The 20000-nt window shown below is 43.4% G+C and overlaps 2 protein-coding genes across 2 annotated transcripts in view; one reads left to right on the top strand and one right to left on the bottom strand.

The window, feature by feature from the left end:
* LOC134460061 (tether containing UBX domain for GLUT4-like) overlaps nt 1-2938 on the top strand; it is a 67607-nt gene extending 64669 nt beyond the window's left edge. The window contains exon 9 of the mRNA XM_063212542.1: nt 2853-2938. Within this exon, the coding sequence (XP_063068612.1) occupies nt 2853-2892 (40 nt within the window). The 3' untranslated portion in view covers nt 2893-2938. The remainder of the gene's footprint in view (nt 1-2852) is intronic.
* Nucleotides 2939-6785: 3847 nt separating this feature from the next.
* cenpx (centromere protein X) lies at nt 6786-11458 on the bottom strand. Its single transcript, XM_063212533.1, has 5 exons — nt 11307-11458; nt 11068-11119; nt 10896-10949; nt 7874-7962; nt 6786-7692 (listed from the first exon to the last, which is right to left on the bottom strand). Exons 1-5 carry the CDS (start codon nt 11337-11339, stop codon nt 7678-7680), a joined length of 243 nt encoding a protein of 80 aa, XP_063068603.1. The 5' UTR covers nt 11340-11458; the 3' UTR covers nt 6786-7677.
* Between the last annotated feature and the right edge of the window lie 8542 nt (nt 11459-20000).

The raw sequence follows: 20000 nt of genomic DNA, 5'->3' as shown, positions 1-20000 counted from the left end.
ACTATAGAAAGCTTTTGCTGCTTGTTGTGTAAATAAAAGGTTTTTAATTGGATGACAGTGCATGGAACACAGCTGCTATGGCCACCTGATTAACTGGATGAATTTGAATCTGTAAGAATGTGTCCCCTTGGGTGGGAGTCGCGCTGCATTTGGAAAATAGAACTCTGCGGAATGTTGACGGCAGCGGCCCGCGGTGTCCCATTGAAATAAATGGCAAAGTAACAAACTATCATTGGCTGTGGCGGATTTTGAACAGGACCGGCCACGCTGTTGGTGTGAAAGGCTGAGTAGAACATACTGCCCGATTCTCCACGCCATGCTCTAGTGTGTATCTGGTCTTAAGATTCTCGTTCATACACATCACGTTATCCAAGGAGTCAAGCTGTAAGCAATTGGACTTGATTTTGGAGCTGTATAAGGATTTGAAGTTTTCACATACATAGAAATACAAAAAGAAATGGGCACAAAAAACACGCAATGATTTTTCCCAAACACCAGCCAGAAACTGGTGGAACTCCTCAGCTAACGTTCATCTGTGTTTCTCTTTATGTGGTTTTGGAGCTCTCAAAAACATCTCACACCACTAATGTCATTATCAACCACTATAGTACTGTAGCTACAGGCAGGTCTGCTGGTACCCAGAGCAGAGCAAATAGTGTGTGTGTTTGTGTGTGTATGTTGTAAATAAACATGAATATTCTTTGAATATGCTTTGATTTTGTGAATGGTCTTTTCCTCGGACCCTAGTAGAGGGCCTAGTAGGCCTAGAGGGACCGTGACAGAGAAGAACAGTGACTGACTTTACTGTGATTGCTTAGAGCGAGGAGTAAGCGGTTTGTGTTGGAGGAGTGCAGATCTCTGGCAGGAATACACAACCTTAGTATGTCCTTCAAGCTGGGCTGTTCCTGAGGTGGTTTTGTAGACAAGGCTGGAGGCATTGTGCTTGATAGGGGCAGCCAGCAGTAGCCAGTGCAACTCGATTAAGTAACATGGAGTAGCATGGGTCGAGGGAATACCGATGTGCCCCAGCACTCTGGAACATCAGCAGTGGTTTTATTGCACAAGCAGGTAGACCTGACAGGAGGGAGCTGCAATAATCCAGGCGGGAGATGACCATGGCCTGAACCAGTAGTCAGATGGGTCAGATAGGGTCTGATTTTCTGTATGTTGAACAGCAGAAATCGGCATGCCCGGGTGACTGATGCAATGTGGTTGGAGAATGAGGTTTTTGGGGACTTTGTTTGTGTGTTATGTGTTGGCTGTATGTGTTTTATGTTGTCTTGCTGCAGTTGAAAAGTTGAAGAGAGAGAGAGAGAGAGAGAGAGAGAGAGAGAGAGAGAGAGAGAGAGAGAGAGAGAGAGAGAGAGAGAGAGAGTAAGCTGTTGGAGATGATCGCATGAACGCTGCAGCTCAAAGGATCTCACACACGCACGCGCACGCACGCACACACACACACACACACACACTGGCAGCTGCAATTCAGTGTCTCTGCCTTGATGTTTTGGGGCTTTGGGTTTCCCTTGATGCAGGCTGAGGTTTCATGTGATCATGCAATACCCCCTCCCACTCTTCAAATGTGTCCAGGCCTACTGTGGAGAAGCAACACACTGGAGACATACAGTAAGATAGGTGGTGGTGGTGGTGTTGTTATGTATGTGTGTGTGTGTGTGTGTGTGTGTGTGTGTGTGTGTGTGTGTGTGTGTGTGTGTGTGTGTGTGTGTGTGTGTGTGTGTGTGTGTGTGTGTGTGTGTGTGTGTGTGTGTGTGTGTGTGTGTGTGTGTGTGTGAGGCGGGAGGGTGGATGACGTACTAATGTACCTCTGACTGGATCTCAGAACGTAAACAGCCACTAATATAGTACCTTCTCATATGAAGACGCCACTAATACAGTACCTTCTCATACGAAGATGGCACTAAGACAGCGTATTAAGGCTACACTAACATGAAGACGAGCAGCCAAAGACACGGGCCGGTTGGGACAACTTGACTAATGTGTTACTTCATCTGAAGAGGAGGGAGGATAGATCAAGACCGAGGGAGAGAGGGAGAGGAAAGCTTAACTAATCTCTGTCTTATTTCACTTCACCTAAAGATGAGGGATAGATGAGAGAGAGAGAGAGAGAGAGAGAGAGAGAGAGAGAGAGAGAGAGAGAGAGAGAGAGAGAGAGAGAGAGAGAGAGAGAGAGAGATTGAGTGTACTTTGGTTGTTTGACTGAGGGCACCACAGAGCTGCACCCATATACATGCGTGTATTTGTGTGTTTCAGCAGTGTAGGGGACGAAAGAATGACATTTCATGAACATTGAAAGTGAATAACAGAACCATGAAATATTTTACTGTAGAGTAAATCCATGAACTGCTGGGTTACTGTTAAGTCTACTTTGCCACAAATTACTGTGTTACTGTAAAGTTTTCTGCATCTACTGAACTGCTGGGTTACTGTAAAACGTACTGAACAGTTGTGCTACCGGAAAGTCTACTTTTCGTCTACTGAAGAGTGGTGTTACTGTAAAAGTCTACTTTTTGTCTACTGACTGTGCTACTGTAAAACTCTACTTTTCCATGAGCTGTTGTGTAAAGTGTACTGCGTCACTAAACAGTTGTGTTACTGTGAAGTCTAGCCTACTTTCAGTTGCGTCTGATTGTTTCCTGAGTAGCTGCTCTTATTTTACTGTATTTTATGTTTTTCACCTGCCCAGGGACTGCAGATGGAAATTAGCTTGTAAACTATAATCTTGTGAAGGGCATCGTTTTACCATTGTAACTAATGTACTTTGCACATGGTCCCTGTTGAAATAAACCAAATAAACTAAACTAAACAACTAAACTAAAGTTGTTTTTTCTTCTTCACAGGGGCGGAATCTGGCCTGGTGCTTTGGAGGAGAGGAGATGAGGCTCACTCTTACACACACACTCACACACACACACACACACACACAGACAGACAGACAGACAGACAGACAGACAGACAGACACACACACACAAGCGCACACACACAGCTTTAATATGAATGGAAAGGAGAAGAGGAGCACCCTGTAGGGGAGCCATCAGCTCCACTTAGGGGGAAAAGGACACAGACATGGCTCACAAACACACACACACAAGCACACATGCGCGCACGCACGCACACACACACATTAATCTGACAAGAGGGACATATTATTTGTTGTAGGTACTACGTAGGCTATCACATATACAACATTTTCACTGGCATTAAAATCTTATCCATGTGCTTACATGGCACACTCGCTCTGCCAAACCAAGAGAGGCGGGGACCTGTACACTTATCGGAGTCTTTGTTTTCCATTTGGTATTCGTTTATTAAAGTATAGCCAAATCCAAACACATTAAATATATTTAATATTCCGTAATAGTTCCATACCCACTTCAATAATATAAAGCCATCAAGTCATCCCTTTCACAACTACAAGTGTCAGTTTATTAACCATGGGAGAGGTTTACTTCACTGTCTGTTGAGACCATCTGATTTCTAATATGAAGGCTCTTAGACTGAAATATTCATGGATGAATAAATAAGAACAAAAACTGCTGTGTGTGCTGTTCTTTACCTCTTCAATTTGCCTGCACAGTTACCACATTCTGATCAAACGTCTCAGAACTACACATTTAATTTGTATTTGCTATGGGAGATTTTTTTATGGAGAGACAGATTTGTCACTGTCTGTTGTAAGACCATTTCACTGAAATGTAAGTATTATTTCATCTTACTCTAACTGTTGAGATTGTAGGCACAGACAATGCATTGCAGTCAATGCAGTGCAGATTCATGACAGGAATTAACACAACATTCCACACATTTATAACACTTTAGAATGATGGTCTCTTACTGTAAAAGCCTTATAACCGCTTTGTAAATAATGAAGTCATTGTCAACAAAGCATTTAACAAATGTTTGTAAATTACTACGAAATAGGATGTTAACACAGCAGACAGGACAGCTGCTGTAGTGCTGGACGTTTGTCCTCCAAAGACCTAAAGAGATTAAAGCGCTGGCTACAGTATGTCCGGCCAGCAAACAGACATTCAACTCATCCAGCAGAAACCAATTCCCACTCCGCTGTGCAGCCATCGGTTCTTTCTTAGTCATTTACAAACCTGTGAACATGTTTTACTGACAATTAGTTCATTACCAAATGCTGTGTCTGTAGATTAGTTGTTGATAAAGCTTTACAAGAGACTGCTGTTCTGAAGTGTTCTGCATAGCCTACATTTTCTTTTTTAAGCTGGTTGGGGTGTCCTTGTAAATGGTACCTCAGAAACACGTAAAATAACATCACCAAATAGTGTATATCTAAAACTACATGAAGTCACATCCAACTCTGTTGAAGCAGTTTTATTAGGACATTAGTAGTGGTTAACGGGAAGCACATGGGAGCACAGGGCCAGATTTATATAGAGGCTAGGTATGGCTGCAACCTAGGGAACCCCACCTGCCAGGGGGCACCTGATTGGCCTAAAGAGAAAAAATGCAGTATTGACAAGATGCAATATTGAAAAATTCAGTTGTTGTGCTGGGTACAATTGGTAGACATGTTATTACTAACTCATAATTATGACACTATATACATTTGCCTTCCGAGGTGGGGGCCCCAGTAACCTGTAGTTTAGGGGCCCCAGTAACCTGTAGCTTAGGGGCCCCAGGCCATCTTAATCCGGTCCTGCTGGAGCATATGTGCCATGCTACGCTACACTACACTGTGCTGTATGCCCGGGCCAGGAAAGTGCGTTAAGACTGATCACATCCAGACTATGGTGTGTCCAACACAATTCCTCCTCTTTCTAGACCTAGACCTAGACCTAGACCTAGACACACACACACACACACACACACACACACACACACACACACACACACACACACACACACACACACACACACACACACACACACACACACCTATGGCGTGTCCAACACAATTCCTTGTCTTTCTAGGAAAAGATGAGCAGATCAAGGTTTGGGGGTTGGGGGTCAACAGTATGCAGGTGTCACAGTTTGTTAATTAAAAGCGCACGCACACGCACACACACACACACTTTAAAATCTGTAGGCGTACCTTTTCGCTCAGATAATTCACACCAACACACACAGCTGTTGCCATCTGTGACTGATGACTGTGTCTTTCAAACGTAGAGAGACGCACGGGAATCAGGTCAGTGTGCATCTCGAGAAACACTGATGAACGAGAGAGAGAGAGAGAGAGAGAGAGACACCAGTGATCAACCCAGAACGAAAGAACAGCGCCAAATGAAGTTATTTTGCTCCCAACTGAATTGTCACCTCTGACTGACAAAAAACCTGCACATATCAATAATAATAATCAATCCTGTCTCTACATTTAGTGTACCGGTGCCTGTATTTTCACCTCGAGTCGGCAGCCCATTAAAAACCTGGGAGAATCAGGGAAAACCGGGACAGGTGGCAACACTATTGGGATAACATTTGAATGAAGCAGATGAAGGAATACTGTGCAAGCAAGCGAGCGAGAGACATCACTCTAGACCAAAAGGAACAGTGTGTGCAGTAAGGGAGAGAGAGAGAGAGAGAGAGAGAGAGAGAGAGAGAGAGAGAGAGGGGGAGAGAGAGAGAGAGAGCGCTCCAAAGAGTCTGGGCTGGGCTGTCGACACCCCCTTCCTTTAATGTTGGATCAAGAGGAACTGAGAGTCATTCCTCTCCCCCTCCGTGCCTAACCGCCAGCATATGTCTCCTGCCCGGCCCAGCCCAGCCCAGCCCAGCTCTTCTCATGTCACTTGTTCCATTGAGGAGACGCGGGACGGCAGCAGTGGCACCACGGAGCCTGGGGCTGCCAAGCCCAGTGTCCTCCCTAAAACCACATATATAATACACACACATATAGTATAGATCAGTGGTGCTCAAACTGTGGTACGCATACCACTGGTGGTACTTGAGATATCTCTGGTGGTACTTGGAAGAATTCATTTTTTGTGCAATTATTTGAAGGCTGATCAAGTTGTTGCAGTGGAAAATGTCTCTTTGGTCTCACATTTCGTAATATTGAACTGCATGAATCTGAAAACATAATGCAGAATAATACTAGGCAAGCAAGACATTTTAAAACAAACTCGCACTGAATGTGACCATACAGTAGCTGTTGATGCCATTATGAACCTCTCCTGTATTGACTGGCAAAAGTGAATATGGAAGGCCTTTGCTGCGATATTTTAATGTTGGTTGTCAAGGTGGTACTCGGAGAGCTCAATATTTTTTTTGGGTGGTAGTTCACACAAAAAGTTTGAGAACCACTGGTATAGACAATACATACACATGTGTAATATACAGTATACCGTATGTGCACAAAATACAATGCATACACTAATGTAGAGACAAGGGCGACATGCTTACCATCTCTCACGCATATAATATAGAGAAACATGCTTGTTGTCTCACACACACACACGCACTTATACATATACAACTCATATAAACACAGTTGCCCACACTCATACCGACTGTTCCCCTCAAACCATGCCACACAGACCGTCTGTGAATACACTGCCCCCATAACATTCCAGCTGAAATGGAGTGACACAGGCCCTCTTTGAAATCCAGAAATGGAAATCAATTGACTTTAACAATTATTAGGGAAATTAACAATAAATGACAGTTTGAACACCACCATGTAATTTACCAGGGTAAATGTATTTTTTTTATTGCTTCGCAAGTCTGTAATCTTAATTTCCCTCACCACAGCTATTAACAAAATGACAAACTATTAAACACTGCTATTAACCAAACGAAGACGAAATTCAATATGCACATCATTGGGTGGTATTTATTTCACACATCAAGCTAGACCACAGCTCTGGAGAGTTTATACTGAATTGCATACAAACCAACATTTAATATAAAAGTTAAAAGAAAAAATATTTTCACAGCACAGTCTACAAAGTAACTATGGTTACAGACAGTTTGCAGCATCATGCTTTGAGGTTAGGGTAGGGAAGAGATGTGAGTGAAGAGTGAAGGCATTTGATTGGATGACAACAGAGAGGTCTGCCTAATAGTTGTCATGATGATTACTAGGTTTGTAAAGTAATCATTTCATACATGTGCTGAATGAATTTAACTGACACCAAAGCTGATGAATTCACCGTTTCCACTAACTTTGGCATCCCACACACTTTGGGGTGTGTGCGAGAATGTGTCTCTTCCCCAAATCGTTCTGTGACTGACAGTTAAACCTCACAAGCTTTGACAATTAATTGGAATACATCAGTCTGACTCAAATACCAGATGCCTACAGTATGTCCACCTTTCTTCCAACAGACCGTTCTAATTATTACAGCTCCTGAGTTTAGCAGTGCCGAACTTCAGAACCGGGGCCTCATGTACAAAACTTGCCTACACAAAAAAATGCTTCGTAACAGTAACTTTTCACTCTAATTTTCAGATGCACCAATACTGACTCAACACGAAAAAGCACATGTGTACTTGATTTCACATGAGTCTGCATGAGTCCGTACGGACCGCTATATTTGAAACTTTAGGTGCAAATGTATCTTTTTCAGATTTTCACTTGTGCAAAGATTGAGTAGGAAATCTACAGAGGTCTTTGTACATGAGGCCCCTGATCTTTTCAGAAGAGCAACATGAAGCAACATCTCCATCCAGAGGTGCCAAGACAGAACTGCGACCAGTCAAAAATCCAGCAGCTGGAAAAAAGACATGATCACACAATAAAGTTAAAGTTTGTTTAAGTAGGTGAAAGCTTTGGAAAATGGCACAACTGAATGGAAAAACAGGTGAAAACAAATGTAATTACCATTCATAATAAAGAATTAGGCCTAATGTTAAGAGTTTGTATAAAGAGCAAAAATAAAAAGACAATCTCACCAGCTGCGGCAGGACTTTCTCAAAGTGCTCCACCTCCACCTGCTGGCTGTCTTCTGCTGTGGCCTGCTTCAGCGCTCGCCTGGACGCCTCTGACATCACACACACACGCACACAGAGGGGAGAGGGGTTATTCTATGCAACACCATAGACTTTAGACTGGGGATGTCAAATTCAGCCCTGGGGGGCAAATATGTAGCCTGGGCGAAAGCCGACTGTTGACTCTGTCAAACAGTCTGGAACAAGCTAAGAGGGATCTGTTTCCATGTGGTAGTGGGAGATGGTCTAACCTTACTCTGAAATTTAAATTCACTGGAGTTCTGAATTCAAATTCAAATTTAAATTGTGCTTTATTAGCATGACTGTTATGATACAGTGTTGCCAAAGCGTACAAATAACAAGACAAAAGTGTTACAGTTTTTCTTGATTGCTTACACGCAATTTTCGGAATCAGTTCTCGAATTCTCAAAACTCTACATACAAATCCCCAAAATTCACACACAACGGGCAAAACTCCTCACTACCCCTGAAAAACGCACGTCTTGTCAATGTACTCTCTTCTAAAAAGGCAATTTTGTTATCAGATGACACACACAAACAGTCATTTTAATTCACTCTCATATGAACCATTGAACACTAATATGCACAAGGTAAAACTCTATACTCAGCTTGACACACAGTAGAAACTTATTTTCTTCAGTGTTCCACTTACTGAAGAGGGTATTTTTCTGTTGTAAAATACGGAATATTGTTTTTAGACTCAGAGTACACAGATGTGTGGCAAAAAATATATATTTTACATATTTTTCTGACATTGAAAAAAATTGGACTAATTTACTGTAAAATATTGGGTAACCACATGAAAGTGATATCTTGTATTACATATTTTGGAGATCAAAATCTAAACAAATGTGTGTTCTCACTGCATTCACTCATGCTTTCATCAACATCACATGTAATGTGTGTCCTTATGGGGTGATGATTTCAGATTGTAAACAGGTATGAAGAGAGGTTGCCCATGTGATGAGGAAGTGAATATAGTATGGCAGTTGATTTTAGTATTTTGAATGACAGTGTGTTCCATCCGAAAACCAGGATTTTTTTTCATGAAAATTGTGTCTAATCCAGAGAATTGTGTGTAGTGTTTTGAAAAGAGTGTGTTTTAAAACTAAAATGTGAGTGTAAAGAAGGAATTGTGCTTACTGTTCAGTGACATTGGTTAGGGGAGTTGGGAAATGGGTGAGATGTTTCCAGAATTGTGTGTGAAGTACCAGAAATTGTGTGGAGGCAATCGAGAAATACTGTAATAGTTAACCAGTCAGTAATGGACTTCATGGGTGAGTTCTGCGTCACCACTCTCAAATGTTTGCTGATTGGTAGAACCGTGAGGGAACCGAGCTACTGTAGGAGGGTTGGGCCAGACTATGTACAGAGCCAAATCTTTGGGTGGAAGTACGTAGGATGGCGTTGCCAGGCTACCAAATTTGACCCCTGTGGGTCATTTTATTTGGACTGCGAGATCATTTCAAGTGTGGCATGGTGGCAGCTCGATGCATTTATGCATGTAGACATGGTCGAGATGATCTAGGATGCAATTCAAACAGAGCATCATAATGGGGAAGAAATGCTATTTAAATGACTTGAACATGGCATGGCTGTTGGTGCCGATAGGGCTTGATTTGAGTATTTCAGAAAAGACTGATCTACTGGGATATTCACACACAACCATCTCTAGGCTTTACGAAGAATGGTCCGAAAAAGAAAAAAATACAGTGAGCAGCGGTTCTGTGGGCAAAAATGCTTTGTTGATGGCAGAGGTCAGAGGAGAATGGCTAGACTGGTTTGAGCTGATACAAAGGTAACACTACGTCAAATAACCACTGATTTACACCCGAGTATTGCATAAGAGAATCTCTCATTACACAGCACATCAAATCTTGAGGCAAATGGGCTACAGCAGCAGAAAACCACATTTGGTTCCACTCCTGTCACCTAAAAACAGGAAAATGAGGCAACAATTTACACAGGCTCATCATCATAAGCGACACTAGAAGATCGGAAAAATGTTGCCTGGTCTGATGAGTCTTGATATCCACTGCAACACTCAGGTGGAATGGTCAAAACTTGGCGTCGACAACATGAAAACATGGATCGACCCTGCCTTACATCAATGTTTCAGGCTGGAGATATAATGGCATAATGATATTTTCTTAGCACAATTTGAGCCAATTATTACCAATTTATCTTTGATGGAATGCCACAGCCTACCCGAGTATTGTTGCAGGCAGTTCTGAAGGCAAAAGGGGGTCCAACCCAGCACTAGAGAGGTGTTCCTAATAAAGTGGCCGGTGAGTGTATACAGTAGAAATATGAGATTAAAAGTCCAATCTTTTCCAAATCAACTTACTAAGATGTGGGGGTTGCAAATGGCCCATGGGTCTCAAGTTTCACAAATGTGGCACTCATAACAGGACAAACTGACATCCAGGGTTATGGGTGCAATATCACAGACTGAGTGCATCGCTCTCAGAGATATAGGCTGTCTATTAAGGTCACCAAGTTTCCATGCATTTTCCATTCACCTTGGTTTCAGTCCTTTCCCCATATTAGAGGATATTATTGTATGTATTCGTAAGTTTTGAGTAAATGCATGCATGGCACTTGAAGGGTCCATAGGCCTACCAGCATGAACCACCAAATTAAAGGGGTATGCCACTATTTGGGGCTTAATACAGTTAAAATCGTTGGCTGGGGTTTATAAAGGTGGTAAAGCGTCTCATTTTCATGTTAAGCGTTGTCTTAAAACAATACAACGGCTTAAATGACAAACAAGACACTTTACCACCTTTATAAACCCCAGCCAACGATTTTAACTGTATTAAGCCCCAAACCAGTGGCATACCCCTTTAACTACCCAGTAGAAACCTACTACAGAACTTGGACTTAGACCACTTGTTTTCCTATCAAGATTGAAAGATCACGCAGGCAGCAGTTGGAAATCACAAGTTTTTTTTGATACACTCACCTTCAACAAATATTTGCAGCATCTCGCTCGTCAAGGTAACGGCGTCACTATTCACTGATGTGGGAGAAAAAAAACACTCGCTATGTTAGGCTACTCATCTGCTTGCCAAAAGCAGTCAACGCATGTAAAGCGCATAGGCTGTAGGCTATTCCCGAAATAATCACTCTCTTACCTTTGGTTTTGGTATCTTTGAATGACTTATTCAAAAGCTTGGCGATCGTTTCCTGAAAGACAATAACAACTTTTATGAAACTCTTCTTGTCAGGTAAAAAAAAATAGATGTCAAATATTCTGTCACTTGCCATGAAATCAACACTGAGCCAAGACAGAACAAAACAGAAAGTTGTTTGCACACAGTCTACGAAACCACTTTAAACATGCCAGACCTTTCTACAACACATGGTAAACTACCTTTTTGAACTCAACTTCAACTTGATTTGCCATGCTGACTGCAGGAAAATAACCAAGAAACGTCTAAACAAAAAATGTTTTTTCATCCGTGTTTGTTTGCTTCCAGGTTTCCGCGAACGCGCCTTTTACCCGATTGGTTGTTGGGATTCTTTCTTCTTCTTCTTCTTTTTGCGATGGGTATTAGAGTAGGCCTCTACCGCCACCTACTGGAAGACAAAAGGTATGCCTACTCTTACAGCTCCACAATATTTTTGCGTTCAAAAGGGAATTTAGTAGACCTACTCATTGTTTTTCCTACAAGCACAAGACAAAAATGCGTGAGCTAAGTCTCTTTCTACTGATTTATATTCAGACAGACAGCATGCAGACTTCTATTGCTGTTAATAAAAATAAAAAAACATCAGGAAGAACGAGAAGGATGTGAGTGAGTGGCAATAATCTAATGCTCCTAAGCGCTTAATCAACGATTTTTAATGTGATAATTGTTTGCAAATGTAGTGTTGTGAGTAAGCTATTCAACTAAAATGTTCTTCAACTTGCTGCCAACATTACCCAAAAGATAGGCTATAGGCCTACTGTAAGCTATAGCCTACAAATCTCTCTCAAGGCTCAAAGAATCTAGCTCACCAGCTGATCCACAAAACCATATAGAGCATGTACAACCCCTTACAGAAAGTTCCAAATGAACTGTGCTCCAAGCTCTCTCTATAACATCTGTAATACTCAACCTGGTAGGCTACATTCTACTATGTGTTTTGGGAGTGTCCTAGGCCTATAATTTCAGATCTAGTAAAGGACCTCTCAAAACTACTGGACATCAACATTCCAAACACACCGCACATTTGCCTTTTGAACGACCGCACAGATCTATTCCATTATTCAACAGAGAATGATGCTACAGCCGCAAAAAATAAATGATTTTGCCCCTTGTAGGCTAAACTTTGGATTGCAGCAGCGGTCGGCTACTTCAGGCAAAGCATTTTGCATACAGTGAGATGTATTTTTCAGGAAATGTAATGGGTTGTGCCAGCTGCATGCAGCTGAGGTCTATTTACTGTAATATCCTTTAACGTGTGGCCACATCTGTTTACAGCAAAGCGTATACGCCTACTCTGACAGAATTCAATTTCCAAGGCCAGACCCTTCACATGGTCCTGCAGATAATCTCTTTATATGTTAACATCTTTAGGGCAATCCCTCACTTTTATTTCCCCATACCATGATGCAAATGGCACACCCCCACCACCACAGAGAACAAATTCTGTCTATACTATGCAACTTTTACAGAACAATGCATCTATTATGGTTGTGTAAATGATTTCTAGTTTATTGAAAATGTTGTAAAACACACATGCACAATCTCTCTCTCTCTCTCTCTCTCTCTCTCTCTCTCTCTCTCTCTCTCTCTCTCTCTCTCTCTCTCTCTCTCTCTCTCTCTCTCTCTCTCTCTCACTCACACACGCACACACACACACACACACACACACACACACACACACACACACACACACACACACACACACACACACACACACACACACACACACACACACACACATGTTGGAAGTGCTGTTGTACATCCCCAATGTGGTAGCATTTGATGCATTAATGATGTTCCATTAACGAGCTAGAGGGGAAGCTGCAGATGTTTAATGGCTTCCTGATGTAGCTCATGAGAGCTGTTGCTATGTTGTTATGTTGACAACCCCTTTAGGTCAGATAGCCTGTACAGTAAGCAGGGCGTGGTTTGGCAAACAAACAAGGAAACTGTGTGTGTGTGTGTGTGTGTGTGTGTGTGTGTGTGTGTGTGTGTGTGTGTGTGTGTGTGTGTGTGTGTGTGTGTGTGTCTGTGTGTGTCTGTATGTGTGTCTGTGTGTGTCTGTGTGTGTGCTGGGCCTCTGACAGCTTTTGCTAGGCACAGGACGAAGTAATCTAAAAGGGCCCCCTACCCCAGGGATGGGCAACTGGAGGCCCGGGGGCCACATGCGGCCCACCTCAATGTGGCCCTTACGGTACGTATAGATAAAACTAAAAAATAGCACATTTTTTCAACCACTACTGAATTAATCTCTTGTAATTGTACTGTTGGTTCTTTCAAACAATATCGACAGTCAATGAGCCACCAACAGCACCTCAAACTCAGTCTGCAGTCAGATCCCTGGTCATGTGGCCTTTCCGATGGTGGCGATGAATAAATGTGGCCTCTATCATGAAAGTTGCCCATCCCTGCCCTACCCAACACATACAATGTAATGGTGACCCAATTCTGGGGCCCCTATCTCCCTGGGTCCGGGACAACATATCCCTTTGAAGTCACTAGCATTGGTAATTTTGTCACAGTTGTATTGCTCCTTGTGTCGCGCAGCTTAGCAGGCTCCCATGTGTGTGACATGCCCAATGACTGAGCACTCTGAAACGGAACCAAATGTACGACGTCAAGTAAAAAATGTAATAGTAAACAATTTCCATAGTTATTACCATCTCACGGTGACATGGCTAGATATTAGACATGACATACTGCAAAACTGAAATTCACAGTGGGCCAAAATCAAAATCTGTGACAAAGTGCGGGCCGAACTCAATATTTATTTTTACAAAATGGACTAAAATTATGCATGCATTTACGTAATACTAAAATTCAATATTTTCAAACACTGTATCCTATTGTATATGGCAGATTAAATGTGCCTGCACAAATTCTGTTATGACTGTGAGTATTCTGGTAGATACACTCGTATTAATGGTGTATGTGAGCCAACTGTAATACACATTTGAAATGATCTCGCAGGCCAAATAAAATGGCTCAGCGGCCCTAATGTGGCCTCTCAGGGCCCTAGTTTGACATCCCTGGCATACTGCATCACTATATCATTCACATTGTATACTGTATTTTGTCCCCTAGTTGTGTGATACTGATGTATGCCTCTAGAGGGCATCGTGGCCAGTCCCATGGGAGGTCTGTCTTGTGTTTCCTTGTGTAGTACAACTACAGCAGGGGTGTGATAAATCATTTTTCATTCGAAGGGCCACTTCAAATTTTATGAAGTCCTTTTTCTAAAGTGAAGTGTAAAGAAATGGCTGCTTGGAGCTCAGTGAGGCTGTGTGGGTTTTGAGCTCATGTATGTTTTTTTTGTCATAGTGCTAACACTTCTTATGAAATATGCACTGTCATTATGTCTCCACGGGCCCCTGGGCTAGACAGCAAGGAAGGCCCCCCTCCAGGGGTGTTACTAGTTTCCAAAACAATTCAGGGTTTTAGGCCAGATGTTGATGTGAACATGTGAAAATACAGTTGGTAGAAGTACAATGTTAATACAATATGAGAATTGAAATATGGAGGTAAAGGAAGGATGTATCACTGCACACTGGTCTTCTTTGCTGGTAGTTTATTTGGTGAACAACGCGTTTTGCTGTTGCTTCATCAGGTTCAGATTCAGAGTGAACCTAATGAAGCAACAGCAAAACCTGTTGTTCATCAAATAAACTACCAGCAAAGAAGACCAGTGTGCGGTGATTCAGCCTTCCTTTACTTATAATAATAATAATAATTGTATTTGTATAGCACTGTGTCATACAAGGCATGTAACTCAAAGTGCTTAACAAATGGGAAAAAACATTGTTAGAGATAGATTTAAAAGGAGAGGAGAGATAGATTTAAAAGGAGAGGTATAGAGGAGAGGCAGAAAAAGCAGGAAGGCAGAGGAAGAAGAGATAGACAGAGAATGTAGAGTCATAAGGTCAACGTAGGTTAGGACCAGGATTCTTAGATGTGTAAGGTCCATAGTGGCTGGGCCTATCATAAGTCATAGATAGTCACACAGAGATTGGGCGCTCAGGTGCGGCCCCTGGTGGCATCAGGGGTGAGGAAAAACTCCCTTTCGCTTGATTCATAGTTTGTGAGGGGGGAAAAAAAGCTCAGTGAGGTCTGAGAAAAAAGACCCCCTGTAGTCAGGAAGAAACCTCAGGCAGAGACCAGCGGCCACCTAGGGGAGCCCCCTGCCAGGGCTGGATTGCGAGTAGTAAGGGCGCTGCGGCGGCTGGGACACTATGACGTCTTGGCAGCTAGGAGTTGGCAAGGATGAAGAGGTGGGTCTTCAGCTGCTTCTTAAAGGAGTCGACGGAGGTGGCTGATCGGATCTCGATGGGGAGGGTGTTCCATCTCTTGGGCGCATAGCAGGCAAACGCGGCGTCGCCGATCTTCTTCTGCGGGGGGGTGGGGGTCCTTAGCAGCTTGGCATCAGTGGACCTGAGAGCTCGAGCAGGGGCATAAAAAGAGAGCATGTCTGAGATATAGCTAGGGGCAAGTCCATTTAATGCTTTAAATACTGTGAGCAGAATCTTAAAGTCGATTCTGTATGAGACAGGTAACCAGTGCAGGTCTGCCAAGACAGGAGAGATGTGCTCTCTCATTCTGGTTCTTGTTAGGATTCTTGCCGCAGAATTTTGAATGAGTTGCAATTTGTCAATTAATTTTTTTGGGAGACCAGAGAAAAGAGCATTGCAGTAGTCTATCCTACTGGTGACAAAGGCATGAATAAGTTTCTCAGCGTCTTGTCGGGGGGCCAAGCCGCGCACTTTGTTGACATTTCTAAGATGGAAAAAAGCAGATTTTGTTATCTTGTTGATGTGAGGCTCAAAGCTCAAATCCGAGTCTATGACCACACCTAGGCTAGTAACCTTATCTTTAATGTGTATGCTTAGGTCACCTAGGCTTGAGTGGAGTTTTGCACGTTTTTTCTTAGGCCCAATGAGCAACACTTCAGTTTTATCTTCATTTAATTTTAGGAAGTTACTGTTCATCCAATCTGTAATGGCAGACATGCATTTAGTCAAGGCATGAATGGCAGTGGTTTGGCTAGGCTCGACAGAGATATATATTGGATTACTTTTACTGCATATCACCAGCACCTGGACAGTGGTTGTGCACAGGGACTCTACTTTGAGTACTACATTGAAATATGGAGGCTTGGGGCACCCTTCAGGGCCCCCTTGGCTTTTGGGCCCCCTGGGCCTGGTAGGCCAGTGCAGGAATCAATCTGCACTGTACACACTGGCTGAGCTGAGGCATGTAGTCCTTTTTAGTATGTGTCCAGGCCTGGAAGAATGAAAGGATTGCAGTGATGCTTTATGGATGAAATATGTAGACAAGTTCTATAGAACACACTTGGGGACATATGAATCTTTCAAACCCTGTGTTGGGCAGGACTGAATTGATAAAAAAACCCCCACAAAAAACACCCGGGCTTTTTTGTCTTACGTAAACTGGGACATATAAACTGTTGTTGTACTATATCCTTCTTGACTTAGTCCTTGAACCAATGGGCAGCACTCTTCCTAAACTGTGAGCCAGCCATTACAGTAAGAAAAACAAATAAACAAACAAACAAAAATCCCAGAAAAACAACAGTAGGCATTGTGGCCTAACAGTAGGGCACTGGGTTGCTACGCTGGTGACCTGGGTTCGATTCTGGCCTGGGTCATTTGCTTTTGCTCTCCCCACTCATTTCCTGTTTCTCCTCCACTGTCCTGTCAAAAATAAAGGCAAAAAAGCCCTAAAAATAGTTAAAAATAAATAAATAGCGTAGCATTGTTTGTAGTGTGGTGTATAGGGGTGTAAATAATAATCGAGTTGTGTCGATGCATCGATGACAGCCGGCATTTCAATTAAACGATTTGTCCACCAAAGAATCGATTAATCGTTGTTAGCAATTTTGATATTATTGCATTCCTTTTTTGAGGCCATTTCTTTTTGCTCATTCAGTAACAGTATTAAACAGTATGTTCCTCAAATCAAATACAATACAGATATTTCAGCTTTTGTTAATTTATTTAACATTTCACACGTAAGCCAAGCCTGTAAGTTAAAAAAAGCATTTTTAGGTATCAAAAATAATCGAATTAGATTAGAAATCAATATTGAATCGAATCACCATGAAGGCTCTGATTTATTTACATTCTTAGTGGTGTACTACACCACTACACAACAAACAAAGCTTAGCACAAACTGCTGTCATGTTTGTAGTGTGTGTGGTGCAGTGCTGCTGTGTGAATGGTGAAGAGTGTAGGCCTTTTCTCTTCCTTCCTCATATGGAAGATTGTGAAGATCGTTTTAGACTCCTCCTGCCTCTATCCTTCCTTACTTTTTCTTTCTTCCTTTTCTCAATGTCTTTCTTTTTCGTCTTCTCCCTTTCACATGTGCACTTCTTCTTCTTCTTCTTCTTCTTCTTCTTCTTCTTCTTCTTCTTCTTCTTCTTCTTCTTCTTCTTCTTCTTCTTCTTCTTCTCACTCTCTGTGGTTGAGTGACTGTGTGTGTGTGTGTGTGTGTGTGTGTGTGTGTGTGTGTGTGTGTGTGTGTGTGTGTGTGTGTGTGTGTGTGTGTGTGTGTGTGTGCGCGCGGTTTAGTGGTGTTAATAAAATTGCCAGCTGCCAATGATGGCCCTTGACACTCCTTGCAGATTTAGAGGCGAATAAAAACCCTGGACCACGCTGTTAAAGTGCAAAAATACCACACACACGCACACACACACACACACACACACACACACACACACACACACACACACACACACACACACACACACACACACACACATGCATGCAGACTTGACTGAGTGCAGTGCCGTGGGTGATATTTGGGGCTGCGTGTCTGAATGGGCCAATTGAGGAGGCCGGAACCCCCACAGACCCCACCGGAAACCAGACGCCAGATGTGAAGGGAAGGAGAAGAAGAGAGGAGAGGAGAGGAGAGGAGAGGATAGGAGAGGAGAGGGGAAGAGAGGAGAGGCGAGCAGAGGATAGGATAGGAGAGGGCATGAGAGGATATGAGAGGAGAGAAAACGAGAGAGAGGAGAAGAGAGAGAGAGGAGAGGAGAGGAGAAGAAAGGAGGGAGAAGAGAAGAGAAGAGAAGAGACGAGAAGAAGAGAAGTAAGGAGAGGAGAGGTGAGGAGAGGAGAGGAGAGGAGGGGAGAAGAAGAGGAGCGAGAAGAAGAGAGGAGATGAGAGAAATGAGAGAGGAAGAGGAGAGGCGAGGAGAAGAATGGAAAGGAGAGGAGAGGAGTGGAGAAGAGATAAGAGGGGAGGATAGGTGGAAAGGAGAGCAGGAAGGAGGAGATTAGAGGGGAAAAGAGGGGATGAGAGGGAAAGAGGAGAGGAGAAGAGAGGAGAGGAGAGAAAATGAGAGGGAGAGGAGAGAAGAGGAAAGGGGGAGAGGAGAGGAGAGAGGAGAGGATAATGAGAAAAAAGAGAGAGAGAGGGAGAGGAGAGGAGAGCAATGAGGGAGGGAGAGGAGAGGAGAGGAAAAGAATGGAGAAGAGTGGATAACAGAGGGGAGGAGAGCAGGAGAGGAGAGGGGAGAAAACAAGAGGCAGAGGCCAGTACTCTGTCTTATGGCATTTAATTGCTGTTCCAGGAAGCTTACTGGCTGTCCCAGGCCACAAGTACACCATCTTGGGAAACCTTTTCCCATGACACCTACTTGCTTTACTAGTTCATTGTCCCGGAATAGTGCACTAGTGTACTCTGTCCTGAGACACCTAGTGGCTGCTCCGGGACAATTAGTTGCTATCCTGATACACTGTACGGCAGAGGTGGGCAAACTCAGGCCCGGGGGCCACATGCGGTCCACTGAGCCATTTCATGTGGCCCGCAGAGCTTTTACAAGCAACTTTTAATTACAAATTCATACGGTTCCTTAACATTCTTTAAATGGTGACCTAAAACAGGGGTCTTGCGAACTTAATATTGACCAAGTATATATGTCATGAACCGGACAGACGAGGTCCAAGTGTGTCACGTTTTATGGTGTTTATTGAGATTGCAGGAGAAAGGGAGATGGGAGAGTCCGGCAGTCCAGGTGCCTGTGTGTGTGTGCTCCCCCAGTGGCGGAGCTGATGATGGAGGGCCCGGAAGTCCTGGGGGGAAACACACACACAACAGGGCAAATTAATCAGGGCAGAACCACCGTTCAGGGATATTCAAAAGAGTAGTCGAAAAGCAGAAGGCAGATCAGGATTACCGGGGCAGGAGAGAAGAGAGCCAGGTAGGTCCGGGTCGATCACTGGAAGTCAGCAGAGCGGGTTGGGTGAATAGACAGGTGAGGGTTCAGGTGCAGGTTCCGGTACGGGTTCGGGATCAGGAAACAGACAGGACAAGACAAAGACGCACACACAGGTAGCAGGGCTTGCAGACGATCCGACAAGGACAAACACAAAGACAGGACTAGATATACACAGAGGAATCAGGAGGGAGATGGGATACAGCTGGGAGGTTAACGAGAGACAATGAGTAGAGACAGGTGAGGACAATCAGACAGAGCAGGGACAGAGAGTAGAGTGGCAGATGATAGAAAGTGATTAAGGTAGTTAACAGGTAGACAGAGACATAACCAGAAAGACAGACACACATAACGACAGACAGACAGAGACAGAGCACAGACAGACAGACACAGAGAGAGAGAGAGACAGACCAGACTGACAGAACCAGGCAGACAGGCAGACAGAGAGAGAGAGAGAGAGAGACAGACCAGAGAGAGAGAGAGAGAGAGAGAGAGTGGAGGGGGGGAGAGCACAAGACAGTTAGAGAGAGAGAGAGCAAGGCAGATGGGCAGAGAGAGAGAGAGAGAGCACAAGACAGGCAGACAGAGAGAGAGAGCAAGACGGGCAGACAGAGAGGAAGAGAGAGTGAGCGAGAGATAG

This window comes from Engraulis encrasicolus, chromosome 2 (assembly GCF_034702125.1).
Source record: "Engraulis encrasicolus isolate BLACKSEA-1 chromosome 2, IST_EnEncr_1.0, whole genome shotgun sequence".
NCBI lineage: Eukaryota > Metazoa > Chordata > Actinopteri > Clupeiformes > Engraulidae > Engraulis > Engraulis encrasicolus.
This window is presented reverse-complemented; position numbering and strand designations above follow the sequence as displayed.

Bases quoted from the DNA above. Each gene is read 5' to 3' on its own strand.
- cenpx (XM_063212533.1), bottom strand. From the start codon at position 11,339: ATGGCAAATCAAGTTGAAGTTGAGTTCAAAAAG. The intron at 10,950-11,067 runs GTAAGAGAGTGA...CTCCCACATCAG, and splicing joins CAAAGATACCAAAACCAAAG to TGAATAGTGACGCCGTTACC. The intron at 7,963-10,895 runs GTGAGTGTATCA...GTGTGATGTCAG, and splicing joins GCTGCAAATATTTGTTGAAG to AGGCGTCCAGGCGAGCGCTG.